At 42.8% G+C, this 24,908-nt stretch overlaps 1 protein-coding gene across 2 annotated transcripts in view; it reads left to right on the top strand.

The window, feature by feature from the left end:
* Positions 1-3,131: 3,131 nt before the first annotated feature.
* The window catches only part of LOC137431298 (ataxin-7-like protein 3), a gene marked incomplete at its 5' end in the record, with an annotated part of 81,345 nt that continues 59,568 nt past the window's right edge, over positions 3,132-24,908 (top strand). For both annotated transcript variants that reach the window (XM_078781829.1, XM_078781828.1), the window contains 1 exon segment: positions 3,132-3,235. In XM_078781829.1, the coding sequence (XP_078637955.1) occupies positions 3,132-3,235 (104 nt within the window).

The following is a 24,908-nucleotide window of genomic DNA, read 5'->3' as shown; positions in this document are numbered from 1 at the left end:
AGGCGACCGTCCATTACGGTTTCATTACGATTGTCGGCGGATGGTGGCGATTTCTTCAGTCGCCAGTACCAGTAGTCGCCGACAAATCCGCCTATGTGTGACCTAGGCATAAAGTTTCTGTGATGGGCCTTTTCTTATAGAAATGAATTATTGACCCAGAGTCCAACCCTCCTCCATTCTCATTTGGGGTTTGGGACCCAGATTTTTTTTACTATGCCATGTTTCTAATGTTGCTTGCAAAGCAAACTTAGCATGTTAAGTCCTTCATTTTTGGTTCCTTGCAGCCCACGAGTGATCTGTATGAAGCTCGATGGAAAGTTGCTTTTCATGTGAGCTTTGGTTCACTTCAAGCCTGTGTTATGGATTCGTCACTTCCATCGTTGTGGTTTTCATCCACTGTAAACATTTTTCATTCCATGTACTATTATTGTTTTCAAAAGGTTTATTGTGTATGAACTGTTTTCAAAAGGTGAAAAAGTTAGTGTTAAAAGAAACCGGAAACCGGATCGGGAACCGGACGACGACGAAGAAGAGAAAGAGGGAAAAGAAGGCGGAGCGAGTGGGGTTGGACAAGAAGCATAGTTGCTTTGCGGTCTGGAGCGAACATTGGCGAGCAAGAGTCACGAGTGAACTTTGGGTTTCCCAGGAAAGGGATTCCTGCGACAGAGTTGTTATCGCTGTGACAGATTCACCTGCGTGTCAGGTTTTGCGATTGATTCCGAAGAGAATCCTCGTCGTGCCGTTACGTCTCGAGTACGGGCCGTCGGCCATTTTGACTCGCGTGCTTTGTGCGTCGAGCAAGGTTTCTTTGCTTCGCTTCAGCCGTTCTCACCGCATTCAGACGTTTATCTGGTGTGTGTGTGTGCAACGCGGATTTTGAAGGTAAATCTGAGGTTCGCCGACTGTGAGCCGTGAAACGTCCATACCAGAGGGTGTGATTTCCCAGTCGCCTGGAGGGCACCTTGGTGCAGCTTTGGCCGTGTGGCTGTGACCGTCATCCGAACGGGATTCTGGTCTCGATTAGACATCGTTCTGATGATCGCTGGAGCTGATCGACTTTGGCTTGAAGCCGGGATCGACTTCGGCTTGAAACCGGAATCAACTTTGGTTTGAAGCAGGGAAAGAGACATTGGAATGTTCTCGGTTCACTCACTTGGAGCACAGTGAGGTATATGTTACGAAACTGATGGTACCATCATAGGATATATATTGATTGTACTTTTGATTACTATTATTGTTGTACTGTTATTCTTGTGTGATCTTAATACAATATTTGTTTGTTGGTAACAATTGGTGTGGCTTCACCAGTGATCTTGGACATACAGAATAACACATTTTTCTGCCGTGACTCCTCTTGGGGCTCGGAGGTACACCGTGACCAGGGGGTTGGGGAGGAGCAGAGCACGTGACACCTGTGATTACCACTTCCCTGTTATCCACACCCTGACACAACCTACCTTATTCCCATCAAAATACAGTGAAACCTTGACTTACGAGTTTAATTCGTTCTGTGACCGAGCTCGTAACTCAATTTGCTCGTTTCTCAAAATAAATTTCCCCATTAAAATGCATTGAAATGCTATTAATCCGTTCCAACCCGCCAAAAACCACACCAATTTTTTTTTAAATATACAGTATATATAAAAATATCTCGCGCTTTATATTTCACCTGTGTGCAGCATACAAGTTGGCAGGATGGCCTGGACTGGAGGTACGCACACTTGACTCTAAAGTCTAAACTGTCCAGCCTGGGTTTGAATCCCGACCCAGCTATAACCTGTCATGGGTGAATCACAGGCAGGGTGATTCATCAATGTGTGTACCGCTAAACTGGGCGCCCCGTTTGCGTCCCATTAGTTGTTGGATGTTAAGGATCTCACCGTGTTTTCCACAAAGAGAAGGCGAGCTATCGCTGGCACTCTGAACAAGTTGTGGCCTGGCATGCTCTTCTCCTCTCACACATGATGTTCTCGGTCACGGTATCTCCTGCGAGCTGCTTCTCCGTCAACCACACAAACAACAACTTCTCCATCTCTTCATGGATAGAGGTCCGGAGCTTTGAAATAATCGTAACGCCCTTGGCTGGCGTTATAGCCTTTATCGACTCCTTCTGCTTCAAAATCGTACATATCGTAGTACTACGATCGTACTGCCTCACCAAGTCGACAACACGCACACCTCGCTCATGTTTTTCGACGATTGCGTGTTTTATATCCAAGCACATCATCCTCTTCTTCTTCCCAGTACTGCCCTTGGCACTCAATTTCTTAGGACCCATGGTTAAAACTAAGAAATTTTCCAAAATAACCAAAATGCGAAAACAAAGCAGCAGCGATATACGGCAGAGATGCTTGCACGGCAAGATAACCACGTGACCGGAACCCACCTGGTGGCGGGTGGCGTAAGCTCCAAAATAACCAAAATGCGAAAACAAAGCAGCAGCGATATACGGCAGAGATGCTTGCACGGCAAGATAACCACGTGACCGGAACCCACTTGGTGGCGGGTGGCGTAAGCTCGTAACTCAGATCTCGGCTCGTATCTCAAAGCAATAAACCGCCCGAGCGACGTTTCGTATCTCGGAAAACTCGTAAGTTGGTGCACTCGTAAGTCAAGGTTTCACTGTACTCGTATGTGACAACCTCATTGATACCATCTCCTTGAATCTGATCATAACATAAATTCAAAAAGTTTTATTGATCATATTGCATCGTAGTCCAACTATTGTCATGATACTATAGTATTTGTTCTTATGGAGCAATTCTAAGTTTGCCACCTAAGCAAACTTGGTAGCAGGTTAAGTCCTTCAGCCTTTGTGTATTGCAACCCACATGGAATTTGTTTGTACTTCCCCTCTGATTTGAGGATGATAATACCTGCAAGTTTGCCTGTCCACCCCCACCCTCTCACCCATATTCATATTCCAATACTTCTGGCAATCCATGTGCTTCATTCCAGGCCCTTTCTGACAGCATTTTAATTTGATTCTTCTGAGTCAGGTAATTTGCCAAGATGATAATTAGGAGTGTGTTTGTGTCCAGTAGATATTTAAAAACCTGGTGGAAACAAGCTTTATTTTGAATTCGAAATGTTTGGATACTCATATACTTATGTTGGATTTTTGGATGCAGATTGGCAAACAGTAACAACAGCAGTTTGAACAAGTCTGAGAGTGACCCTGAAGACAATGATGACATCAATGACAATGACTGGTCATACAGCTCCGAGAAAAAAGGTTTGTGACACCTGCACTGCCATAATAAAGCAATGCCATCTTCATTAAATAAATGGAACAATTACAAGAGCGAAATGTTAACTTAATAAATCTAACTTCAAAGTGTATCAATGGCATGAGGAAGTTTGTGGGTTATTAATGAAACTTCACCATTGACAAAGTTTGCTCTTTCCTGTTGCGAAACGGCAACATTCGGTCTCTCTTTGCCGGTGTTTATATTATAGGTTGGACGTTGTAATGATTACTGCGAAAGATTGTGACAAAAGTTGGAAAGTATTTTTTTTTTTCCAAATCTTGGGCAAAATGCCAATTTCCTCAATTTATTTGAGACATCATTATCGTTGTATTCACAACTTTTCTTGAAGTGTCCACCTCCGTTTTTTTTGTTTTTGTTTTTTTTCTCAAAGCATCCACCTCTGTTGCCTCTATTTTGGATAATGGATGACTGGTCATATAGCTCTGAGAAAGTGTATGCATGTGTGTGTGTATGTAACAGTCATGGGACTATAAAACCATCCCACTGCAGATAAGGGATGAAGGGTTTCCCCATCCACCTGGTTAATCTGGCCACGACTACAGTCTCTGATACAACGACTGGCAAATTCACCGGACAATATTGGCCCAGTGACAGCCGTCAAACAATTCGCTTTTATCGTGCCTCAATTGCGCAGACCCAATCTGCCCGACTAATGATTTTATCTGCCGATTCTTTATACGCTATGGAGTCCCTGGGGCCGACAACCACACAGGTTTTCATGAACAAATACAATTTATTTACAAGAAAATGGGACAGGGAGGAAGAAGATACGGCCGTTCGTGCGGTGAAACAGACTGAGCAAGTGAATACGAAAATAATTAACCTTACATCCTATGAATCATGAGGGAATTTAATTAAGACTTTAACATATCCACTCGGGGTGATGGGTTAGAAGCCTGTCCAAATGTCACAGTCCCAGCATTGCAGCAGTACTTACAGCTAAGATCAATGTCTATCGTGTGTGTTGCCAACTGCACTTCTGTGCTCAGTAAAAGCTATGACTCTCTACAAGCACTGCATTAGTACACTAATGAGCTTGCATCTGAGACCCCTGCAGCAGCTACTGACAAACAAATGGAAATATAGTATAGAGTCTCCAATACCACAGTTCTAAGGAGAGCTGGGATACCCAGTGTTGAGGTGTTCATTACATCTGCTCAACTTAGACCTTCAATTGAAAGTCCATGCCATTCATGTGCCAGAGCATCAGCTCCGTAAGATTTTATTTTATGTTGAGCTCTATATATATTTTGGGAAACACGAACCTGGGAGACAAAATTTCCAGTACAAAGACGTTGAGAAAAGTCACCTGAAAAAAAAACATTACAGAGAGAACTGGGAAGAACTTGCCAGAGACAGAAAACTGGAGAATTGGTGTCTTTGACTCGGTTGGGTGACAAACAGAGGATGAATACCAGCACCGTCATCTCCAGCGGCACAATGGTGGCAACCAGAACCGGCCAACCAAATTATTTTGCCTTAATTGCAGCAGAGGCTTTGCATCCAAAACTGGTTTCACATCTCATTATCACACAAGCAAATGCTATAAACCCATATGCCTCCATGGTCATTGGACGTTTGCATCAGACAGCTGAAGAATGGAGAAGAAAAAATATATGGATTTATACAGTGCCCTCCATAAGTATTGGAACAGTGAAGTCAAATTTGTTATTGTTGGATAATCCCTTCTTTTAAATGAAATTTAAATTTTTGGTTTTAATTTGATAATAATAATTTAATCATTTAAAAATAATTATTTTAAATAATTATTAATTAATAATTATTTAAAAATAATTTATGCTCAATAAAGTTGGATTTGAGATCAAAAGATGAATATGAGGCGAGAATACAGAAGGTCAGCTTTTATTTATTGGTATTTCTCTGCATATACAGTGCCTTCAGAAAGTATTCACACCCCTTGACTTTTTCACATTTTGTTGTGTTGCAGCCTGAATTTAAAATGGATTGAATAGAGATTTTTTTTTTGTTGTCACTGATCGACTCATAATACCCCATAATGTCAAAGTGGAATTTTTAAAAAGAATTTTTTAGAAAATAATTAAAAATGAAAAGCTAAAATGTCTCGAGTCAATAAGTATTCAATACCTTTGCTATGACACTCCAAATTAAGCTCAGGTGCATCTAATTTCTTTTGATCATCCTTGAGGTATCTCTTCAACTTAATTGGAGTCCAGCTGTGGCAAATTCAATTGATTGGACATGATTTAGACAGAAACACACTTTTCTATATAAGGTCCCACAGTTGACAGTGCATGTCAGAGCAGAAACTACCATTAAGTCCAAGGAACTATCCATATAGCTCCGAAATATAAATGTGAGGAGGCATACATCTGGAGAAGGGTATAAAACAATTTCTAGAGTGTTGAAAGTTCCTAAGAGCACAGTGAGCTCCATCATTAGGACATGGAAAGAATATGGAACTACCCAGACTCTTCCTTGAGCTGGCCATCCGACCAAACTAAGCAATTGGGCAAGAAGGACCTCGGTTAGGGAAGTTGACCAAGAACCCAATGACCACTCTGACAGAACTACAGAGTTCCTTACCTGAGATGGGAGAGCCTGCCGAGAAGGCTACAGTCTCTGCAGCATTTCACAAATCTAGGCTTTATGGGAGAGTGGCCTGAGAGAAGCCACTTCTGATAAGGCACATGATAGCATGCCTGGAGTTTGAAAAAAGGCATGTGAAAGACGCCGAGAGCGTGAGGCAAAATATTCGGTGGTATGGCTGATGAGATGAAAATTGAACTCTTTGGCCTGAATGCAAAGCGTTACATCTGGTAGAAACTCATCACCCATCTAACACCATCCCTACCGTGGAGCATAGTGGTGGCAGCATCATGATATTGGGATGCTTTTCAGTTGCAAGGACTGGGAGACTTGTAATGATAGAGGGAGCAATGAATGTGGACAAATACAGGCACCTTGAAGAGAACCTGCTTTGGAATGCAAAAGACCTTAGACTGCGGTGATGATTTACGTTCCAACAGAACAATGACCCCAAGCATACAGCCAAAGAAACACTGGAATGGATTCAGAACAAGAACGTGAAAGTCCTTGAGTGGCCCACCGAAAGCCCAGACTTGAATCCCTTTGAGAATCCGTGGAAAGACTTGAATATTGCTGGTCACTGACTCTCCCCATCCAACATAAAAGAGGTTGAGCAATTCTTCAAGGAAGAATTGGAGAAACGCCCCAAATCCAGATGTGCAAAGCTGTTACAGACATACCCAAGACGACTCAAAGCTGTATCGCTGTCAAAGGCGCTTCTACAAAGTATTGACTCAGAGGGTTGAACATTTGTAAATATTCAAAAACAATATAGAATATAAATTAGATATTTCCACATTTAATTTTTAATTACTTTGGAATAATTTCTAAAAAGGATTCCACTTTGACATTATGGGGTATTAATATGTGGATTAGTGCCAAAAAATCTCAATTAAACCCGTTTTTAAATTCAGACCAACACAACAAAATGGGGTACGAATACCTTCTGAAGGCACTATGTTTTACCATTGCAGAACAATAGCACTCTTTATGTTCAGTCCCCTGATTTTAGGTAAGCATAAGTATCGGAACAACTGACTGACAGATGTTTCTTGTTGCATTTATTGTTCACATATATGAGCTGTGGATGTCTCGTGTTGGTTTCAGCTTTTGCTTTTGCTTTTGCTTTGGGAGTCTGCCATCGGCATGAACCAACATGATGACCAGATAACTGACTGAAAGAAAAGCAAGCAATTTGGAAGCTGAAAGAACAGCATCATTCAATTACAACCATAGCACAAAAATTGGGCATTGCAATTACAACAATTTGGAATATGTTGACAAAGAAAACACTAGTGTAGTTAGCATTAGACAGCGGCCAGGTCACCCAAAGAAAACAACTGCTTTTGAAGACATAAACATAGGGACAATCTGGCACTCACCTGGTAGAATAAACAGTATACTGCACTGACTAAAGGTATTTTAAACCATTTTTAATGCTTGCTGGAAGACAGGGCAGCATGTAGAATCAAACAAACATAATCATAAGACTTTAAACAAACAAACAAAAAAATACCTATTTTGGGGGGCAAGCCCCATAGACCATCTTATACCCCGTTTTTTTTAAATACTAGGAACAAACTTTGGTACAACACAGGTGATTAAGGTTGTGGTCAAGTTTCATCAGAATTGCATGTGTAGTTTCTGAGAAGAAAGCAAATACCTATTTTGGGGGGAAAACCTGGAACCACTTTGACCCCTGTAGATCCCCAAAGGGGCAGATTTTTTAAATGCCGGGAACAAACTTTGGTACATCATGGGCGATGAAGGTTGTGGTAAAGTTTCATCGAAATAGTGTGTGTAGTTTCAGAGGAAAAGGCAAATTAATATTTTGGAGAGGGGGTGGGGGGTCAAACCTGGATCCACTTTGACCCCTGGTAGACCCCCAGTAGACCCCCTTAGACCCTGATTTTTTTATGCCTTAAACAAACTTTAGTCACAACAAAACAAATATCATTTATGCCAAATTTGGTCGCAATCCCATCAGCGGTTTCGGAGAAGATGTTTCAAGTGTTGACGGACAGACAGACAGACCGACAGATGGACGGACGACACGCCATCCTTTGAGCTCCCCTGAACTTCATTCCAGGTGAACTAAAAATCATCAAAGCTGTGAAGAAAACCCTTGAAACAACTCTCAGTGACATCGCTAACAACCTCCAGAGTGCAGGGGCGAAAGTTTCACAATCTACTGTTTGCTGAAGACTTCAACAGCAGAATTACAAAGTCTACACTGCAAGATGCAAACCTTCTCCTCGGCACCAAAAATAGAAAGGCCAGATTATAATTTGACAAGAAGTATAGAGGTGAGCCAGTGAGTTCTGGAACAAAGTTTTATGGACAGATGAGACAAAGCTAAACCTTTACCAAAGCGAAATGTTGAAAGTGTGGAGAAAGAAAGGAACTGCATTTGATCCAAAGCATACGATTCATCTGTGAAGCTTGGTGGAGGTAGTGTAATGGCTTGGGCTTGTATGGCTGCCTCTGGAACTGGCTCACTCATCTTTATTGATGATGTAACTTATGATGGCAGCAGCAGAATGAATTTGGAAGTGTATAGCAACATTTTATCTGCTCATGTTCAAGAAAAATCCTCCAAACTCATTGGGCAGTGCTTCATCATGCAGCAAGACAATGACCCAAAACGCACTACCAATACAACCAAGGAGTTCATCAGGGGAAAAGTGGAAGGTTTTAGACTGACCAAGTCTATCACCTGATTTAAATCCAATGGAGCATGCATGTCACTTGCTGAAGAAGAGACTAAAGTCAGAAATCCCACAAAACAAACAACAACTGAAAATGGCTGCACTGAAAGCTTGGCAAAGCATCTCGAATGAAGATGCCAAGAGTTTGGCGATGTCATCGGGTCAGAGGCTTGATGCAGTTATTTCATGCAAGGGATATCGACCAAATACTAACTTATTATACGACTATAACTTACTTTAAGTTGATCTGTTCCAATGCTTGCCGAAAATGGGGGGACTGAACATAAAAAGTGCTATTGCTCTACAATGGTAAAACATATATGTATAGAAATACCAAGAAATAAAAGCTGACCTGACCCTCTGTACTCTTGGCTCATATTCATCTTTTGATCTCAAATCCAAATTTCTTTCTCAAATTTCAAATAATAAATTTGACTTCACTGTTCCAATACTTATGGAGGGTAATGTATATATTTATTTTTACACAATCTATCGACATAAAACCGAAAAACACGGTCCGTGAAGCCGTGAAGTCTTCTTTGAAGCCGTGTGATATGTCTATTAATTATGTACTGTTTGAATGCCGGTTGCATCCTGCCTATTAATTATGTACGTCTATTAATTACGTGCTGTTGGAATATACCATTCGATCCTTTAGACTGCTGACACCCCTAAGACCTTTGAATACCCTTTACATCCCCAAAGACCCTTAAACGACCCTTAAACGACCCTTAAAGACTCAAATGACCTTGAAGACCTGTAAGACCCATAAGAACCTTTTGACCCATAAGACCCTAAGATCCTGAAGACCCCAAGATCCTGAAGACCCCAAGATCCTGAAGACCCCCACGACCGTTAAGATTACTTTTACCTTGAAGACCCTTTCAATACTTTTGACACCTTTTAGATCCCTTCACCCTTCCTTTCTTTTATACCCTTTAAACCTTTATACTCAAGTCCCTTTTGACCCCTTAGACCCGTGGTTCTTAACCTGGGTTCGACCGAACCCCAGGGGTTCAGTGAGCCAGTCTCAGGGGTTCGGCGGAGTTCCTCCGAAAGGAATTGCAATTTTTTAAATTTTTTTTAGTTTTGTATCAATTTTGAATCTATTTCTAATTATGCTTATTATTAATACTAGGGCATGCCCGTACTATATATATGCCCGTACTATATATCTATCTAAAATTATATCCCCCCCCCCTCTATTTACATGAAATGGTTTGGTCCATTCGCAACGCCAAAGCGAACGGCTTGCGAGTACAGTGACAATCCCCCCCCTCTATTTACATGAAATGGTTTGGTCCATTCGCAACGCCAAAGCGAACGGCGAACGGCTAAATCGCCATAGCTCGGTAACTACTTGTCCGATTAATTTCAAACCTTGAAAAGGCACATCCTCGGGTCCCCAGCAATATACCTGGCAAGTTTCAAGTATATCGGACCGGTAGTTGTCGAGAAATCGTTGTCGCATACACACATACACACACACATACACACAGAGATTAATGGAATTATAGATAGATTATTATTATTTTGGTATGTATGTTACGAACGAATGGAAATGTTATTTGTAATTGTATTCCCATCCCATTCATGGTTTATCTGGTCTGTGTTTAAGATAAGTTGTTTCACACTGACTGTAGTAAGTTGAATCAATGAGCAACTTGCTAATTATTCTGTTGATGGTGCTTACTTACTTGCTTACTTACTTACTGGATTTTGGACTTTGCAGGTGTTCGGAAATTCCAGTGAATAGCCTCGATTAGCTTGCCGTGTGCCGTGGGTCATTGGTCGTGCCTTACTTTGGAGTTACTGATTAATTGAAAAGCAAGTTGGAAATGTTTGTGGATATGCAGGGCGGTTTCAGAGTTATATTAAAGTCAAAAGTGGATGGTGATTATAAAATATGATTGAATTACTCAGAAAATTAGGTGGAGGTGATATAACTCCTTTGGTCGCAATTCAAAACTAACAATTCACAGTTTTCTATGTAATATTATAATGGGATTTGAGGTGACATAGAGTTGAGTAGATAATAAATTCCCGAACTCAATTAAGATTAGTTTTATCCATTTTTTTTTTTTTTTTTTTGCAGTATGTCGAGCAAAAAAAGGAAGTGGTCGGAGGATTACATGCGGTACGGGTTCACGTGTTTGACGGAACGGGACGGAAGTCAGCGTCCTCAATGCATGCTTTGCAATGTCAAGTTGAGCAACTCCAGCCTAGCACCAGCAAAACTACGGGAACGCTTCAAAAAAAACTGCACAGCGAGGGGCAGTACAAAGACGCAACGCTGAATGAATGACCGTTTTAAGGCCATTTTCCCTGCTAGAGCAGGGGTTAGCCTTGCGGGCCCCACGACAATCATGGTTCCCTGTTTGAGGTAATGTTTTTATGGCCGGATGCCCTTCCTGGTGCCAACCCTTAGTTGCCTCTTACGATGCGTACGGATACGGTGTACCTATTCTAAACCGGGGTACACACTGGGATCATTCATCCCAGCAAGCTGGTACTCAATTTGCCGACCTCGGAAGGATGACAGGCTGAGTCAACCCCCCTGGTGTTAATTTAGCGATCGACCGGGATTCAAACCCAGGATCCTAGGATCCCAAGCCGGCACCCTAACCGCTCAGCCAACACCAGGCTGGATGAATTCAAATTGAAGAGAGTCCGATTTGACGCAAGTGCTACCTTGCCCACTCTCGGCTTCGTTCCAATTGACAAACCGATCCTCACCGCGTCGTATGAAGTTGCGTACCTGATCGCAAAGCAGGGCAAACCGCACACCATTGGCGAGACACTCATCAAACTGGCCGCGTTGAAGATGGCCAACATCATGCTGGGAAAAGCTGCTGAAAACAAATTGTCTCTCGTTCCACTCTCAAATGACACCATCAGATGCAGAATCGACGACATGAGCGACGACATCCTCGCCCAGGTAGTTCCAGATTTAGTCGCGAGCCCGACGAAATTCAGCCTTCAACTCGACGAGACCACCGAAGTTTCGAATTTGAGCCGGCTCATCTTATTTGTGCGTTATGTCAAAGGAGACAAGATCAAGGAAGACTTTCTGTTCTGCAAGCCTCTCAACAACGACGAAGGCAGCTGACGTGAAGAAGCTTGTGGACGACTTCTTCAGAAGCAACCGCCTCCCGTGGAACATGGTGTCTGCAGTTTGCTCGGACGGAGCTCCAGCCATGCTGGGATGCAACTCCGGTTTTGGAGCGCTGGTGAAGGCCGATGCACCACATCGTCAGGTTCACTATGTTTTTTCGTTCAAAATTTTGGTAGATTAGCAAAACTATACATTTTTGGAATACTCAGAGCATGAGGAATCCAAAAATTAATGTTTGCATTTGCATTGACACCTTTGTGAAAATGACCCTCAGGACAGTGATGAAGATCTGTAAAAGCATATTCCTGAACGGTGTAGACCTAGTAGATCCTGTGTATAGGACTTATAGTTCAATCTGATACTAACAAGGCTGCTTTCTTGCTTTATAAACCCATACCTATAACTTCAAAGGACTTGCAATATCATGTATTATGTAATAGTTATATCACAAATATAAAGACAATGGTTTTCAATTACCTTTGTTTGTTGCTTTTCTATAATCCTGAGCACTATTTTGAGGCCTTTATTGGATTCCTTTACCCAGAAAACATAGGATTAGCATATTTAATTAAGTTTCTAGGTTGACTAGAAGCCGAGATAGCGCAAAATATGTATTTTATGGCGGCCATTTTGAAAATCCAAAATGGCGGCCATGCAGGTGTCTGTGCAAATGCGCTCTGATGATTCCAAAAATGTACAGGTTTGCTAATCTCCCAAAATTTTGAACGAAATTATATTTGTTAACATAGTGAACCTGACTCTTCATCACTGTCCTGAGTGTCATTTTCGCAAAGGTGTCTACGCAAATGCAAATATTAATTTTTGGATTCCTCATGCTCTGAGTATTCTAGAAATGTATAGTTTTGCTAATCTACCAAAATTTTGAACGAAATTATATTTGTTAACATAGTGAACCTGACTAACACATCATCGTCACGCACTGCGTCCTGCACAGACACGCGCTGGCATCAAAAACCCTGCCTCCCAAACTGGCCAATGTTCTGAAAATCGTCGTTGAAACTGTGAATTACGTGCGAAGCCATGCTCTGGATCATCGCATCTTCAAAGAGCTGTGCAATGAAATCGGCTCTGAATTCGAAGTCCTTCTCTACTACTCTAATGTTCGATGGTTATCACGAGGAAAGGTAGTGAGCCGTGTTTTTGCCTTGCGTGTAGAATTAGCCCTGTTTTTGCGAGAACACCAGCATTGCCATGCAACGCACTTCCAAATATATTTTAATAATGTGACCAGAATTTGCAATTCTGATTGTGCCTGAAGTTATCTAAGCAGGCTAGCCTAGCGTACAGAATTAAGAGGAACCAAAACTAAAACCATGATATCATCGTGTTCAAATTACCATTGTGTTTTGAAGTGGATTTAGCCATGCCTTGCTGCTATTCAAAGCATGCACCTATTCAACTTGATAATATGGAGGATGATTTGTGCATCAAAAATAAATCGACAAATAAATTACCTAACATAGGCAGGGTGTTCCAAAAAGACTTGGACAACTTTGGTCGTTAATATATTTTGTACCACAAATGAAACAACAATACCCTTTGTTTTATATGATACAGAAACTCATAATGTTTTCTTTATTTTCAGGTCTGGTGGTTTAATATAAAGGAAAATGGCGACTCCACAGGAGAAAGCTCAGTGTGTCGAATGGTTCATGGAGATGAGATCCGACACACAAGTTGAGCGTAATTTCTGTACAAGGTATGGAAGGAATCCAATCGGAGTGGCACAAGGGGTTTAAGGAGATTGGAAGTTGTCAGAAACAGAAAATACCAGTGGACCAAGCAGCATACGTTGAACGAGTGTGCGAATCATTTCGACAAAGTTCCAGAAAATCAATCCGACGCACATCCAGAGAACGGACTACGAACTACCCCTGTACATAGGATTTTGCATAAAGACTGAAGCTTTATGCCTATAAGGTGCAGATTCTTCAGGGGGACAAAGTAAATGACGGACCCAAACGCAAGGCGTTTGCCTTGGAAATGCTGTCGCATAGATGATGAGTGGCCGTGTCTTTCACTGAGGAGAGGCTTCCGTCTGGCCACTCTGCCATAAAGCCCAGATCGGTGGAGTGTTGCAGTGATGGTTGTCCTTCTGGAAGTTTCTCCCATCTCCACACAGGATCTCTGGAGCTCAGCCAGAGTGACCATCGGGTTCTTGGTCACCTCTATTACCAAGGCCCTTCTCCCCCGATTGCTCAGTTTGGCCCGGCGACCAGCTCTAGGAAGAGTCCTGGTTGTTCCAAACTTCTTCCATTTAAGAATTATGGAGGCTACTGTGCACTTGGGAACCTTCAATGCAGCAGAATTTTTTTTGTAGGCTTCCCCAAATCTGTGCCTCGACACAATCCTGTGAGCTCTGCAGGCAGTTCCTTCGACCCCATGGCTTGGTTTTTGTTCTGATATGCATTGTCAGCTGTGAGACCTTATATAGACAGGTGTGTGCCTTTCCAAATCATGTCCAATCAATTGAATTTACCACAGGTGGACTCCAATCAAGGTGTAGAAACATCTCAAAGATGATCAAGATAAATGGGAGGCAGCTGAGCTAAATTTCAAGTGTCATAGCAAAGGGTCTGAATACTTATGTAAATGTGATATTTCAGTTTTTTCTTTTCAATAAATTTGCAAAACTTTCTAAAATCCTGTTTTCTCTTTTAAGCGAAGGGCCAAAATCAAATATCATGCTTAGTTTTTGAGTTACCTGCCAGATTCCTAAAAACTAAGTACACCATGTTAATTTGCAAGTATTTATGATAAGATACAATATTTCAGAGGTGTACCCCTGAAAATTTGTTGCGGTCACCTCTAAATCCAAGATGGCGTCCAAAATGTGCATCATTTTGACTAACAATAGATATTTTGAGGATAACGTTTGAATAAAACCTCCAATCAGCATGTGTTTGGTGTCATAGTGAAGGGAATTAAATTTGCTGCATGTTGATACCAATCTTGATGGGTTTCAGGGTGATTTACGTCACAATTTTGAGCCAAAAATGTGTTTTTTCGACATTTTTAGCCGCGTCTCAGACGCTGCTCATAGAGTGCACTCTGCTGTTGTTGTTGTTACCACGTCTTCTTCTTCTTCTTCTTGTTGTTCTTGCAGAGAAGACAAAACCTCAAAGCTCCACCCATTCTGGGAACCATAGCTCCACCCATTCTGGGAGAGCCTTCATATAAACAAATATCCACCATTTTATTAACTCGCATAGCTTTGAGGCCTGTTTTGTAGGCCCGTGGTGTCTTCCTCTCACACAGTTTTCTTTCAAATCAAATTCGATATATCATTTCATTTTTCACAGTCGCTAACATAGTTTTAGACTCTGTTGAAAAAAAACGTGAAGAAAATCCGATGAAAGTTGCCCTTTATAGAACGAAATGAATTCTCAAAGGCCTGTAACTTCAAGTCCATTGAGATTTTTTTTTTTAAATCGCGGCATGGTCAGTCATACACCGCCTGAAATAACAGACGGGAAAATGCCGAGATATATATATTTTGTTTAAATTGCGGCATGGTCAGTCATACACCGCCTGAAATAACAGACGGGAAAATGCCGAGATATATTAAAAATTCGTCCATTTGATGACAATCGTCACGATGAAATATTTAATTTATACGTCGTCACAATAATGTGGAGAGAGGAGCATAGCTTCGTTCACGTGTCGCCACATACGGGAAATTGCCGAGATATATATTTTTTTGCATCGCGGCATGGTCAGTTATACACCGCCTGAAATAACAGATGGGAAAATGCCGAGATATATTAAAAATTCGTCCATTTGATGACAATCGTCACGATGAAATATTTAATTTATACGTCGTCACAATAATGTGGAGAGAGGAGCATAGTTTCGTTCACGTGTCGCCACACACGGGAAATTGCCGAGATTTTTTTTTTTCAATCGCGGCATGGTCAGTCATACACCGCCTGAAATAACAGACGGGAAAATGCCGAGATATATTAAAAATTCGTCGCCACACACGGGAAATTGCCGAGATATATTTTCACTTTGCACAAAAATAACATCAAGTAATCGAATCAATAGGAATGTCCTGTGCTTATAACATCGACGTTATAGGCACAGCTGCATCTAGGCATTGTGTAACATCGATGCGGCTTTTGTTTTAATTAAAACTTTTTGTACTTGTTTTTCAAAAAAATGATTAACTGAAAAACATTTTTCTGCATATATCAAAATTCCTCTTCATGATTGTATTAATACTTTCCAGGAATTTGCCCATATACAATATGCATACTGTGTAAAAAGGCCAGGTGTATAACATGTTTTAGAAAAAAATGATAAAGTCCAAAATTCAATGGTGTCTTAATCACAAAAAAACGTTGTTTTTGCATGTCTGTATAAACATGTGAGGTTTTAATGACTGAATATGTGTACGGATTACTGGACAAGTGTACAATAAATGCTGCATATGATGCTATACAGCTCTCCTTAATTACCTTAATAAAATGTATATTTTATTAAAGTTGTTGCAATGACCTTGTACTACAAAATGGCGCCCAAAATGGCCACCGTTGTTACCTTAAAACCTTATTTTTTAACATAACTCTTGATTACAACCTCCAATCAGCATATGTTTGGTGTCATTTTAATGTTTATTTTTTCTACTTCCAAATATACAATAGGTAAGAGAGTGGTTATGTATACACTTTTTCGCGAAAAATGTGTTTTAAGCATATTTTGGGAGTTGGCTGCATTAACGTTGGTACTTGATACAACATACAGAAGACTGAAGCAGTGACAGTTTGTCCTTTGTGTCAGCGTTGCATTAGACCTCCCATCATATGCAAAGATTACCAGTTACAATACCTAGTAGTCATCATCTGTGTCAGAGTCTGAATCTGTAACGGGCTCTTGAACATCTGAGTTATCTGCCCCGTCCTCAGGAGGATATTCATCAGCATATGCATCTGCATTGATGGGCTGGTTCTTGCACTCCTTTGAACAAGTGCAAATCCCTGTGCATTTCTGTCCATTTTTCTTGTACCCACATTGGTTGGTTTTGCAATCTGTTTTGCAGCTGCAACATGTCATCCCCAAAACAACAGATGGTGCCGGTTGTACGTCCATCCAATCAATTTTGATTTCACTTGGACCTGTTACAATCCATCCTTGGCTGTGTGGAGATGGAAGATATTGTTCTTGAATGATGCAGTGCCTATTTATGTACGCCTGGTAGTTGGCCCTTAGTACCTTTTTACGTAAGGCACTCTGACATGGAGGGAGCTTGGCTGGATCAGATGTTCCAGAACCAAACATGATGGATCTAAGTTAATTGACGCTGTAAATCGGGGGAGAAGGTAGCTTCTTGGACCTTTCATTAAAGGCATACAGCAGACGGGTTGCCTTCTCACAAGATGTAAACAACTCATCTGTTGGTGACAGGCTTCGCCCAAGCAATGACATTGCCGCGCAGAATGTGGCATCATTCTGTAGTAGCCATAATACACTAACTTTCCCTCTACCCTTGAAAGCGGACGTACTATCACATCCTGTAAATGGATGAGCTCCAATAAGACCATCGCATGCTGACTCTCCAAGTTTTGCTCCAATGGCTGTGACGTTTATGTAACGTGTTTTGGACACAGTTTCAGTCAGAAACAGACATTTGCTTGCAATCCATCCCAGTCCACAAGCAGCCGATGCCGATGCCAATACCATGACATCAGTATCTGGCGAACGAATTATGACAACATCCGACTGAGGTACTTGAAGAGATGCATAACGGGCATGCAGGATTAGTCTTTGATCAGCTTCCTCCATCTTATAGGTCAACTGTGGAATTTCTCGGCGTTCCGTCAGATCTTGTTCTGCATTAACTGCATAGCATTTGGCCCCCGAAGTTGCGAACAGGACGTGTCTGCCTATAATCCTGGCATACTTCTGCTGTTTCCACTCCTCAATCAAGAACTGCGCCAACGACTCTTTGAATTTTCCATTTCTCAGAGCTTTATTCAGCTGTTTGTCAACGCGTTGGTTTGGACTAGTAATTGTCGTTGCAAAGCTGCCTTCAGCTGATTCAATTCGGGATTCCCGTTCTGCATTCTTGATTGATATGGCAGGGTATGTATCACACACCCAGTGCACAGAGGTGCTGCTGCTTGAGGAAACGTGCTTCATGATGATCTTCATTACTGTTTCCACTAAATCTCCAAAGGTTGCATTATGAGCAAGTCTCAGGGTTTGAATGAGGGCCATTGCGTCCAAAATAATGACGATGAGTTGTCGGGCCTGGTGTTTCCTCTGGTTCAACCAACCTCTCCAACTCATACATCAGAACGGACTTTGACGTTTTCACAAGACCACCACTTTCCGTTGCTAGAGAATAGGGCAGGGGATCCGAGTGGGTACTGAAGAACTTCATCAATGTTCAGCCCTCGGTCCATAGCGATGACTGTCATCTTGTGAAAGAGGTCTCGGGTGTATCGCATCGTAAATGTATGCCCCTTAATCATACGTTTCTTTAGTTTGGTCATTGAGATGAAGTTACGTAGTGCACGTTTTGGCTATTTATCATAAAAGCAGGTCTGAGCTTCTACGGTCTGCGCTTCTGCTGTATCATCAGAAACAGGCCTGGGTTCAGTATTATCTGGTAATTCATCATGTTGATCGGGTTCTTCACCTGCAGAACATGGTGTCTGTAGTCTGTGTTACGAATTGGATGAGTGACGCCTTTCCTTTATCATGGGCATTCAGCATGTCGTTTGCCACCTCAGAGGCCTGTCTACCAGCGGAAATGTGGCATAGTGGACCATCATCACTAAATGGATTGTTCAGGATGTTCAGGATGCTTGCTAAAAGTGAAATTTTCTGCAATAAATCTTTCAATACACATGAAAAAGGACAGCTACCATTACCCGATGGATTTTATTCGTTACCCCTGCTTGTTCACGGAATATGGGAAAATATATACGATCTGGTGCTGTAATTCCATGAAGCTGAAGGCTGAATGGATTACAGCATTAATAGTTATTAAAACATGTCGTTTATACAGATATGGACAAAAACGCTGTTTTTGTTAATAACAAATCATTGACTTTAGGGCAATATAACTTCTTTTTTTTTTTATAAAAAAAGGTATACACCCGTCCTTTTTACACAATATTTTTTGCTATATTTTGGCAAATTCCTGGAAAGTAATAATTCAATCCTCAAGAGGGATTTGATACATGCAGAAATAAGTATTTCGGCTAAGTTCATTTTTTTGAAAAAAGAATGTCAAAAAAACACATTTTGGCTCAAAATTGTGATGTAAATCACCCTGAAATCCATCAAGATTGGTATCATCATGTAGAAAAATCCATTTCCTTTAATATAACACCACACACTTGCTGATTGAAGGTTTTACTCAAACATTATCCTCAAAATATCATCTGCTAGTCAAAACGGTGGCCATTTTGGACGCCATCTTGGATTTAGAGGTGACAGCAACAAAATTTTATGGGTACACCTCTAAATTATTGTGTATTATCATTAAAAAAAACATGGTGCACTTAGTTTGTAGGGATCTGGCAAGTAACTCCTAATATTTGATTTTGGCCTTTCGCTTATTTGTCATTACTAGCAACAGTACCTGCCCTACGGGCGGGGCTTCAATTAGGACACCCAAATGAAAAGGTAAAATATCAGAAATTGAAGGCTTTTTTTATTTTAAACGATTTTTTTTTTTTTTTTTTTTTTTTTTTTTTGTATACAAGATCGAGGCTCGTGAAAGAGCGAACATTAATCACACAGAAAAGACAAACAGACACACAAAACAAATAACATCGGGAGCGGTAGACAAGATGGGGAGAGAGGGGGAAGGACACAAACACAACATTTGAGAGCAGGGACCGAGAGACATGGAGACATCGAGAGAACTGTGGGAGGGAGAGGGCTTTGGGGGGAAGGCATGGGAAGGGGGGGGGGGGGGTGGGCGAGGTATAAAACATATGGACACTGCCAAGACTTCCAGGAAAGAAGTTGGAATTTCAAACAAGGTGGATCTGGGGTGAATTAGTGGGGGTAGAAAAGATCAAGGTTTTGGATGGGGGAAGATAAGAGATGGTGGTGAACAGCTGTTTTGAAGACCTGGAGGGAGGAGTGTGATTGAAGTGAGTGTGGGAGTTTGTTCCAGAGGCGGGAGAAAAGAGGAATGAAAGAGTGAAGGTGAGCAGAGAGCCGAGATTTCGGCAGTTTAACCATCAGAGGGTGGCTGGCAGATCTTGTGCGACCTGTAGGAATATTTGGGGGACAGAGCACAGAGAGAGCTGGGGGAGCAAGGCCGGAGAGGAGTCGGTAGAAGACAGAAAGACCACCTACCTGCCTGCGGTGAGTGAGTGAAAGGCCTTCAGAGATAGCTTCATCGCGGGAGATTCCAATGATTCTGAAAGCTTTGGATTCAACAGCGTGAAGCCGAGCCAGGTGTGAGGCAGGAGCACCAGCCCATAGGGGAGAACAGTATTCCATTGAGCTGCGGATGAAAGCCTTGTATGTGGTGAGGAGCTCAGGTGTGCCTAGGAAGGACTTCGCACGACGGAGGATGCCCAGTCGGCGACTGGCTTTGGAGGCCAGCTTGGAAATGTGGTTTTCCCAAGAAAGATCATGGCAGAAGGTGAGACCCAAAAGCTTGAGCGACAGAACTTCTTGGAGAGGATTGTTGAGAAAGTAGATGGGAGGGTTGTCCAGTCGATCTTTTCGGAGAGACATAGTAAGAGTGTGAGATTTGTCAGGATAGAAAGACATGTTCCACATGTTTGACCAGTCTGTGATTTTGTCCAGGTCTTCAGAGAGTGAGGAAGCTGCAGACTGCCGATCTGAGGGAAGAGGAATGGAGCGGCAGAGAGTGGAGTCATCAGCAAAGAGATACAGAGGATTTTCCAGAGAGTCAGAGAGATCATTGATAAAGACCAGAAAAAGCACAGGGCCCAGCACACTGCCTTGGGGAACTCCAGCCTGAACGGGAAGGGGAGATGAGAGAAATCCATTCAGGGCCACACGTTGACTACGACCAGAGAGGAAGTCCGCAAGCCATGCATGGAGATTTCCATGGATACCATAGGAGGAGAGTTTGGTGAGCAGAGCTGGGTGCCAGACCGTATCGAAGGCACGTGATATGTCAAGGGAGACAGCTCTGAAATTCATATAAACATCCGTTAAATCATATCACACACAAATCATCAAAATCTAAACAGTATCTTACTTTAATTCACCAAATGTCCCACATTCTACACATCCACACAATCACGTGTATGGATGTCACGTGTGTGTGCCGTGCACGTGCTGTGTGTGTGGATGCTATGTACGGGTGGGAGGCCAGAAGCAAGCAGGCAATGCAGATACGGCGAATGCCAAAGCATGAAACCAATAAATTCCACATTCCTGTAGCACCTTCAGTCGCATGTCAGACATGGACAGCAAGTTCGTGAAGGACTTCCATGAAAGACGTACCTGTTCGCAAACAAACAGGTACGTTCATGCAGAGAAACATCGATCGTGGGACCGTGGCGAATCTGCATTTGGCGATCCGCGAAGTTCACGTTCAGAAAGTAGAAACCATCACGGCATGTCGTCATTCACTTGAACTCGATATCTCTTTTTTAATTCCAAACAACATATTATCCTTGTGCAGCTGTGCAGTGATCGGTTCAGCCGTTTGTGCAGCACCCGGGAAAACAACATCGTCACAATGAGAACAATGAACGTTATGCGAACGCGAATGTTATGCGGGAGTCCAACCCTGAGAATACTGGAGAACAAAGCTGAAATTGGAAAAAATAAATAGCCTATTTTACTCCTGGAGATCCGAGGATTATCCACCCAAAATATCGTTGCGATAGGTTCCGCAGTTTTTACGGTACCTTCGAACAGACAGACAGACGGACGGACGGACATTTGGGGAATTATAGTAAGATGGTGTATTGAGTGTAGATTGATGAGGGAAAAAATGAATTTAAACGATTTCAGCATAAGGCTGCAACATAACGAAATGTGGAAAAAGTGAAGGGGTCTGAATACTTTCTAAATGCACTATATATATAGTTCAACGTTCAAAACACACCGGGTCACAAGTGTGCCGCGTCCTCAGTCGAGGTCCTCAGCATCATCCCGTTTCGGCCCTTCAACCTCGATACGGTCAGCTAAGGTGGGCCAGCAGGGGCACATACACATCCACATGCAGCAACTACACCTGGATGCGTACATACCCCCACCCCCAGCCAGTGCGAACGCATATGACAACAACAACAACACCTCCGCATCCAGAATCCACAGCACCAAACAAACGCGGTGGAACACTCAAACACCCACCTTTATACCCTCCACCACTCACCAACAAAACACACCAGATCATTCATACACACACATGCACACCCATACACACACATACACACACACAACATCAACCAATCAACCACCTACCCTAACAACATACACCACTCAACATACAAAAAACACACTCATGCAAAAATTAATTCATGCAAAAAACACAAATAATAATAGTAACAAAAAAAACAAAAAAAAACACAACCAGCCTACACCATTCGACGTGCCTCCATAAACTTCCTCCATATCCAAAATGAGCCTTTCAAGGCAACCTGGGCCAACTTGTCACACATCCTCCTTTCTGTCCCACACACTCCCAGCCTAGCAAGAAATGCAGAAAAGGAATTGCCAATATACCCTCTGCACCCCACCTCAAATGGCTGACACGAAACTCGCCAACCCTTCTCCCAGCACTCTGCCTCCAGCTCACTGTACTTTCCTCTCTTCCTCTCGTGCACCTCCTCCATATTATCTTCCCAAGGTACCGACAATTCCCCGAAGATGACCTGTCTTGTTGCACCTGACCAAATGACAGTCAGGCCGCAACCTTGTCACACAGATCTCCTCTGGGAATACCAATTGTGGCTTTAGGTCTGCCACCACCTGCCAATCACAAGCATCTGACAGCCCTCTTGCTTTCCACCTCCTCCTCTTTCCACCTCTTACCACTTGGCCCTCTTTGACAAACCACACCTCTCCCCCATCAGTCTCCTTCTCCACTCTTCTTTCTCTCGACCTCAGCACCTCTGCACCTCTGCACCATCTGCACCACCACGGCCAGCACCTGATCATGTCGCCATTTGTATTGTCCTGCTGCCAATGCGACTGAACATGCACTCAGTGCATGCTGCACCGTTCCCACACCTCCACACAAATAACATCTCTCCTCCTGCAACAATCCCCACAATCTCAGGTTTACTTGTGACGGAAGCACATCATACATTGCACGCAACAGGAAATTCAACAATATTGGCTCCATCCTCCAAATCTCTTGTCACTTCAATATCCTCATCCGCACACCTTCCCACTTAGTCCAAGCACCTTGCTGTGCCTGACCGACTGCTTTCACATATCTCCCCTACTCTTCCTTTCTTCTCACCTCCCTCTCAACCATCTTCCTCCTCTCTTTCACACATGCCTTTCCCCATCACTCATGCTTCATCCACCCCAAGCCTTGCTTCCCATGCTGTACCATCCCCATGACCTCCTCCTGTTGCAACCGCTCCTCCATCTCGTCCACCTCTGCTCTTGCATTCCACTTCCGACTTCCCTTCTTCTCTGGGAGAGCATTCTTTACCACTGCATCACTTGAATCCCGCAACATCATGAACTCCCGCACCCTCACCACCTTAAACTCCTCGGTTAATGATGTCAAGGGAAACTGGAGTTTCCCACCCTGACCATAAAAGGCAATGTTCGTCAAACAGCGTGGCACTCCCAACCACCTCCTCACAACCTCGCTCACCACAACCTCCATCCTCTCCACATGCCCAATTGCAATATCATACATCATCAATGGCCACAATACTCGTGGCATCAATCCAAACTTCAAACACCATACCTTCAACTTACCTGGCAAACCACATCCATCAATCCTCTTCAAACCTCTCAAAAGCTTGTTTCTGACCTCCTCCACTCTTCCCACATCATTCAACTCCACTGTATACCATCTTCCCAAACTCTTCACAGGGGCCTCTACCAATGATGGAACCACCTCCCCTCCCAGCTCAAACCTGTGCATGTTATCCACCACTCCTCGTCTCACTACCACACTCCTCGACTTTCTTGCTTTAAATCCCATTCTTGCCCACCGCATCAACCTTTCCAGTCATCCCAGTACCTCTACTGCTGCAGCAGTGGACTGTTGGACAACTGAATAACACTGAGTTATTAGTTAACAGTTGGACTGTTGGACAACAACTGAGTCAAAGGTAGAGCTATTTGGCCACAGTACCAGAAGACATGTTTGGCGAAAACCAAAGACAGCATTTGACCACAAGAACCTGATACCAACTGTAAAGCATGGTGGTGGAAATATTATGGTTTGGGGCAGCTTTGCTGCATCAAGGCCTGGGCAGCTCACCATCATAGAATCCACTATGAATTCTTCATTGTACCAGAGGATGCTTGAGGATAATGTGAGGCCATCTGTTGGAAAGATCATCTACAAGTGGAGAAGATTCCAAACAACTGCCAACTTGTTCAGGCCGGGCCGCCCCAGCAAGTTCAGCTCGAGAGCAGACCCCAAGATGCTGAAAGAAATCTCTAAGAACCCCAGAATGCCATCACGGGACCTACAGGTAGCTCTTGCCACTGTTGATGTCAAAGTGCGCGAGTCTACCATTAGAAAGAGGCTGCACAAATTTGATCTACATGGGAGGTGTGCCAGGAGGAAACCTTTGCTGTCCAGAAAGAACATCAGGGCAAGACTAAAGTTTGCCAATGAACACCGAGGCAAAGACCAGCACTTCTGGAACAATGCTCTGGACAGATGAGTCAAAGGTAGAGCTATTTGGCCACAGTACCAGAAGACATGTTTGGTGAAAACCAAAGACAGCATTTGACCACAAGAACCTGATACCAACTGTAAAGCATGGTGGTGGAAATATTATGGTTTGGGGCAGCTTTGCTGCATCAGGGCCTGGGCAGCTCACCATCATAGAATCCACTATGAATTCTTCATTGTACCAGAGGGTGCTTGAGGATAATGTGAGGCCATCTGTCGGAAAGTTGAAGCTCAACCGAAGGTGGACCTTGCAACATGACAATGACCCTAAACATACCAGTAAATCCACCAAGGAATGGCTGAAAAGAAAGAAATGGAGGTTTCTGGAATGGCCAAGTCAAAGCCCGGATCTAAATCCCATCGAGATGTGGGGGGATTTGAAACGAGCTGTGCAT

Source organism: Myxine glutinosa, chromosome 7 (assembly GCF_964187855.1).
Source record: "Myxine glutinosa chromosome 7, kmMyxGlut1.1, whole genome shotgun sequence".
Lineage (NCBI taxonomy): Eukaryota > Metazoa > Chordata > Myxini > Myxiniformes > Myxinidae > Myxine > Myxine glutinosa.
Note: the sequence above shows the minus strand (reverse complement) of the source record. Positions and strands in the feature narration are given on the sequence as shown.